The 5,477-nt window shown below is 26.9% G+C and overlaps 3 protein-coding genes across 3 annotated transcripts; 1 reads left to right on the forward strand and 2 right to left on the reverse strand.

The window, feature by feature from the left end:
- OCT59_020993 (uncharacterized protein) lies at positions 1 to 405 on the reverse strand (the record flags this gene model as incomplete). The annotated part of the gene is made up of 1 exon (XM_066149547.1): positions 1 to 405. The coding sequence occupies one exon, from the start codon at positions 403 to 405 to the stop codon at positions 1 to 3; it is 405 nt and encodes a 134-aa protein (XP_065990441.1).
- Positions 406 to 1,107: 702 nt separating this feature from the next.
- On the forward strand, positions 1,108 to 1,512 carry OCT59_020994 (uncharacterized protein; the record flags this gene model as incomplete). The annotated part of the gene is made up of 1 exon (XM_066149548.1): positions 1,108 to 1,512. One exon carries the CDS (start codon positions 1,108 to 1,110, stop codon positions 1,510 to 1,512), a length of 405 nt encoding a protein of 134 aa, XP_065990442.1.
- Positions 1,513 to 3,863: 2,351 nt separating this feature from the next.
- On the reverse strand, positions 3,864 to 4,357 carry OCT59_020995 (uncharacterized protein; the record flags this gene model as incomplete). Its single annotated transcript, XM_066149549.1, has 2 exons — positions 3,864 to 3,882; positions 3,957 to 4,357. The coding sequence occupies 2 exons, from the start codon at positions 4,355 to 4,357 to the stop codon at positions 3,864 to 3,866; spliced, it is 420 nt and encodes a 139-aa protein (XP_065990443.1).
- Between the last annotated feature and the right edge of the window lie 1,120 nt (positions 4,358 to 5,477).

The following is a 5,477-nucleotide window of genomic DNA, read 5'->3' on the forward strand; positions in this document are numbered from 1 at the left end:
TTACTTAAGCTTGTCAAGTTTATCTGTTTCAGTTAACTCAACCCTTGGTTCCGTTTTAAGAATTAATTTATCCTTCCAAAACAGTCTATAACTACGATACCAAAGTAGGAAAAAAGAATCAACACCTCTATAAATTTCAGATTTAATGAATTCTGGTTCATCACCGTTAACGTGTTTTTTAAGAATTACGTGTTTTGGAATTTCAAGATATTCATGATTATCATTTATAAAGGATAATAATGCAAAGGAACTACAATGTCGTCTGAGCTCTATGTGAATATTTTCATTGAATTTAATATAAAGATTCTTTTCATCCCAGAAATCGCGGATATAAGAACTTTGAAATCGGTACTGATGGAACTGATGCTTTTTAATAATGCTATTACGAATTTTTGCAAAAAACATTTTGATTCTGATCAGTTATAAAAAAGTAAGATTTGGAATGCAAAAAAGTAATAATATAGTTTTTTCAAAATAAATGAGTTAATAATAATGACTCAAAAATGACAATTGTGACTTTAGATTAGATAAAGAAAAAAATTTTTAATCAAAATCTTACATTATTAGAATGTTTTATTATTTCCTAAAACCAAGAAATACAATCTATAAAATTTCTTTATTATTATAAAACCTGTTTATGTGTTGTATTTATATTGGTTACTAACTAAATACCATCACTAAGTTTTTTATGCGCAGTATATGCACAAAAAAATTACAAAAATGTGCCTGATTTTGTGTTTTATGATAATCGAATTGTGCATCCTCAAAACGCGCTTTAACGAAATAATAAATTGTAAAATTTTGTTTACAATGTATTTTACATTTTTAAATATTATATTATACATTTTATATATTATATTGTACGATTTTAAGTATTATGTTATATTACACATTTTTAGAGGATATTACATTGTATTTTTACGTACAATAGCATACATATTACTAACTATTACAAGATATGAATATAATAGGATTGTTGTTGACAGCAAAGTCTGTCATAATTATAAATATGCCCTAGTTTCCGCTAATCTTACAACTTCCCAAAATTTCCCAACCAAAATCATTTTTTTTATATTAAATATTTTTTTTATTATCATTATTTTCATAATGGCAAATAATTTTACTAGAAAGGCAAATGATTTTACTAGAACCATAGTAAACTATCCTAAAATTCGATTCAAAGACCTAGGCTCTCTTTCATACAAAAATAAAGACACAAACGAATTTAAAATTAAAAGCAATATAATTGCACGTTTTAAAAAGGATGAGGAAAAAGATGTATCCCGTTTATTTCTTGTAGATAAGAATGGAAGGAATTTAAGTGATTCAATAGTGTTAGATTCAGAAAATAACCAAATTAAAGGTAATATTTATCCAGCTGAAACCGGTCCCGTTTCATATAAGATTAACTGGGCTCAAGACTACAGAGTTTTTCTCCAAATTAGTAAAAACAATACATTTATCATGAGAGTGAGAGCAATGAATCCGAAATGGCAAGTTGTTTCAATGTAAGAGTTTCACTCTTACGATTGGTTATTTACCAATTCAAAAATACATTTTACTAACCAAAAATTATTTATTTGTTTAAATATTTTTCTTTTTTGAGAAAATAAATATGAACTAAAATATATTTATTTTCTAATATGATATTAGGTGTATTTATCTTTGGTAATTTCAGCTTATAAATGTAAAAAGGAAAAAGAAACTGTAGCTGTTGGATATTTAAATGAATCATCCGACCAAATTAACCATAAAGAATGGAAAATGAATATGATGTCGAACTTCCAAATTTATAATAAGGTTTTTTATTTATTGTATGTATTATTCAATAAATATAAATATAACTATTTTTAAATGTTAAATGTATTTCCTTTTTTTGCTTTTTTAATTATTAAAGGATATTTAATTGTTAAGTTCTTTATCATTTTCATCTAGTAATACTTTTTTTTTTAGAAAAAGCAATAAATATTTTTTTAAGAAATTCATAAATTTATTTTATAATATTTGTATTTTATGGTGTAGAATTGCAAATATAAATATTGTGCTGCAACATCTGATATAATAGTAATTGAATATTATTTTTATTTTATTTATTAATTATTATTGATGCTTTTATAGATTATGCGTATAACATATACCCAGACCTAAGCATTTATTCTGTAGACTGATATTTTTTATGAATATCGTACATGGGACTAGTAGTGCTTCGATCCGGATGAAATCCGTTATTCAGATTGAATAACAATTTAATCCGGATGAAAACTGTTATTAAACGAAAATCCGGATAAAAAAAATTACTTCAAAAAATCCAATCCTACCATTAAATGCGCAACGTCAAGCACTATCTTACATGCCTTAAATTGTTAAATTCTGTTCATTGGTTTCGTTCGGAAATATTTTAAGTTATCCGAAAACTGGCAATCCGGATGGATCTGACGAAATCCGGTTCAAACTGCGGATTTCATCCGGATTTTTGATTTAATCCGGATCAATCCGGATCAATCCGTACATGGATCAAAGCACTACATGGGACTCTATCATAATCTAAATCCGCCCGTCAATATTTTTATTTTTTCTAAAAAAAATTTTTTATTTGAATTGCATGTTCAGAATTATATATGTTCCAAACTATAAAAAATAGGACTGTAAGTAACGAAGGGTATGCGGCCCAGTAAATAGTTTTTGCATAAATTTATACCAAACGGGCTCATTGGCTCGAAGCTCAAATTTATGCGAAAAATAATCCAAATTTAAGCCGATCTAGAGCCAATTATATATGGATGAGCCATTTGGTACAAAAACTATTTACTGGGCGGATGTGCATACTCCTCGGCCTTCTCTGATTACCTGCCTTCTCACTCTTCTCCTACACAAGAACATCACAACCTTCCTATCTCTCATCTTATATTTATGGATGATTCTACTTTAATTGCCTCCTCTAAAGCTGGCATTGAGGATCGTTTATCTATAACTTATTATATATATATATATATAGGTTTCGGGCTTCCAACTTCTCTGGTATGGAATTCTAAATGGTAAGCTAGTTTTCTTTGGATAGGTTTGAATAAACTTTAAGGGACGTACTAACATTTCTTTTTGTTGTTTTGTAGTTTTATGGTATAACATTTTAGAGGATAAGTATTTTTTTTTTGAAAGGGAGCTCACCATTAGCTTTAGGAAACAAACTAATGTTCCTTTTTTAATTTTTATGATTCTGCTAATTGGTATATCAATTTTTTTAGGGAAAGGTTTCGCTTGAACGTATTTTTAGGTTCTGGGTTTGGATTTAGATTCCGGGCTTTGAACTAGTATCCAGCGTATCCTGAAAAAATGTCTCTAAGGGCGTGTCAAATAAGATTTTTGTTTTTAAGTTCCTTAGGATACTTATGAAAATTGAAAAACGGAGGGATTTGACATACTATGCACTCACGTGGTCTTTTCACTGGCATTATGCCATTAAATGCGGCGTTTTAGCATTAAGAGTGACAAAGTACTATTTGACGAATAATTTATATTATAATAATTTTATTTATATTAATAATGCAAAACCAAATTAAATTTCATAGTAAACATCAGGAAATTTTTTTTATGTAAAAAATATGCAATATTTTGTGCATGAAAAAATTGATTTGCACACTCTGAAATTGCATATTTAATATATATAATGTATTTTCCATACAATATATTGTAAAAAAATGGGTTAATTTTTATATAAATTTGTACAAAGAATTATACATATAATATTGTTAATTATATTGCATAAATTTTAGAAATTTAACTATTTGTGCAATATTGAATACCCTGAAAAATTTGTGATGAAGTTATTATAAAAAAAATATAGTATTTGTACCAATTGCACTTTTTTAGAACTCAGTTGATGATCTATATATTTTAAGATATATAGTATTAGTTTAATAAATAGAAATTTTAAATTTGAAAATTTTAACATATCTTACCTAAGCTGATCAAGTTCATCTGTTGCAATAAACTCAGTCCTTGGTTCCGCTTTAAGAATTAATTTATCCTTCCAAAACAGTCTATAACTACAATCCCATTCTAGGTTAAAAGAATCAACATCTCCAGGACTTATAATTCTTAAAAAACTCGTTAACAAAGGTGAACCAAAATTCATTGAATCTGTGTGTTTTGGAATTTCAAGATATTCATGATTATTATTTATAAAGGATAGAAATGCAGAGGAACTACAATGTTGTCTGAGCTCTATGTGAATATTTTTATTGAATTTAATATAAACTTTCTTATCATCTAAGAAATCGCGGATATATGAACTTTGAAATCGGTACTGATGAAACTGATGCTTTTTAATAATGCTATTACGAATTTTTGCAAAAAACATTTTGATTCTGATCAGTTATAAAAAAGTAAGATTTGGAATGCAAAAAAGTAATAATATAGTTTTTTCAAAATAAATGAGTTAATAATAATGACTCAAAAATGACAATTGTGACTTTAGATTAGATAAAGAAAAAAATTTTTAATCAAATCAATTATCTTACATTATTAGAATGTTTTATTATTTCCTAAAACCAAGAAATACAATCTATAAAATTTCTTTATTATTATAAAACCTGTTTATGTGTTGTATTTATATTGGTTACTAACTAAATACCATCACTAAGTTTTTTATGCGCAGTATATGCACAAAAAAATTACAAAATGTGCACGATTTTGTGTTTATGATAATCGAATTGTGCATCCTCAAAACGCGCTTTAACGAAATAAAAAATTGTAAAATTTTGTTTACAATGTATTTTACATTTTTAAACATTATATTATACATTTATTGTACGATTTTAAGTATTATGTTATATTACTACACATACATTTTTAGAGGATATTACCCTATAAAAAATAAGTGTCCGGAAATTGTCCAGAAATTGTCCGGAAATTGACCTGAAATATTTTTTCATAAAATTTGGCACAAAAAGATGATCAACAGGTGACCATCATTATAATTGCTTTTAACTTAAAGTTTTATATCATAGATATATAGTATTTTTGCCTGCTCAGCAAATTTAATTAGTATGACAAAGAAGGTTATGAATGTCAGTCTTGTGCTTTTTGCATTTTTCTACAAAATTAATTTATCCTTTTTTTGGAAGTAGCGTCCAGAATTTGTCCAGAATTTTTTCATGTCCGGAATTTGTCCAGCTCAAATTATCTGAATTTTTACTATGTCCGGAATTTGTCCAGGTTTATCCGTCCGGAATTTGTCCAAAATTTTATACTGGACAAATTCTGGATATATTCTGGACAAAGTCCGGATATGTCAAAATTTTAGGTATCAAATTTGTAGCAGAAAATAGACATTTTCCGGACAATTTCTGGACATGCCAGATTTATTCTGGACAATTTCCGGACATTTTCGTAGACATTTTCTGGACATTTATTTTTTATAGGGTTACATTGTATTTTTACGTATAATAGCATACATATTACTAACTATTACAAGATAT

Source organism: Rhizophagus irregularis, chromosome 3 (genome assembly GCF_026210795.1).
Source record: "Rhizophagus irregularis chromosome 3, complete sequence".
Lineage (NCBI taxonomy): Eukaryota > Fungi > Glomeromycota > Glomeromycetes > Glomerales > Glomeraceae > Rhizophagus > Rhizophagus irregularis.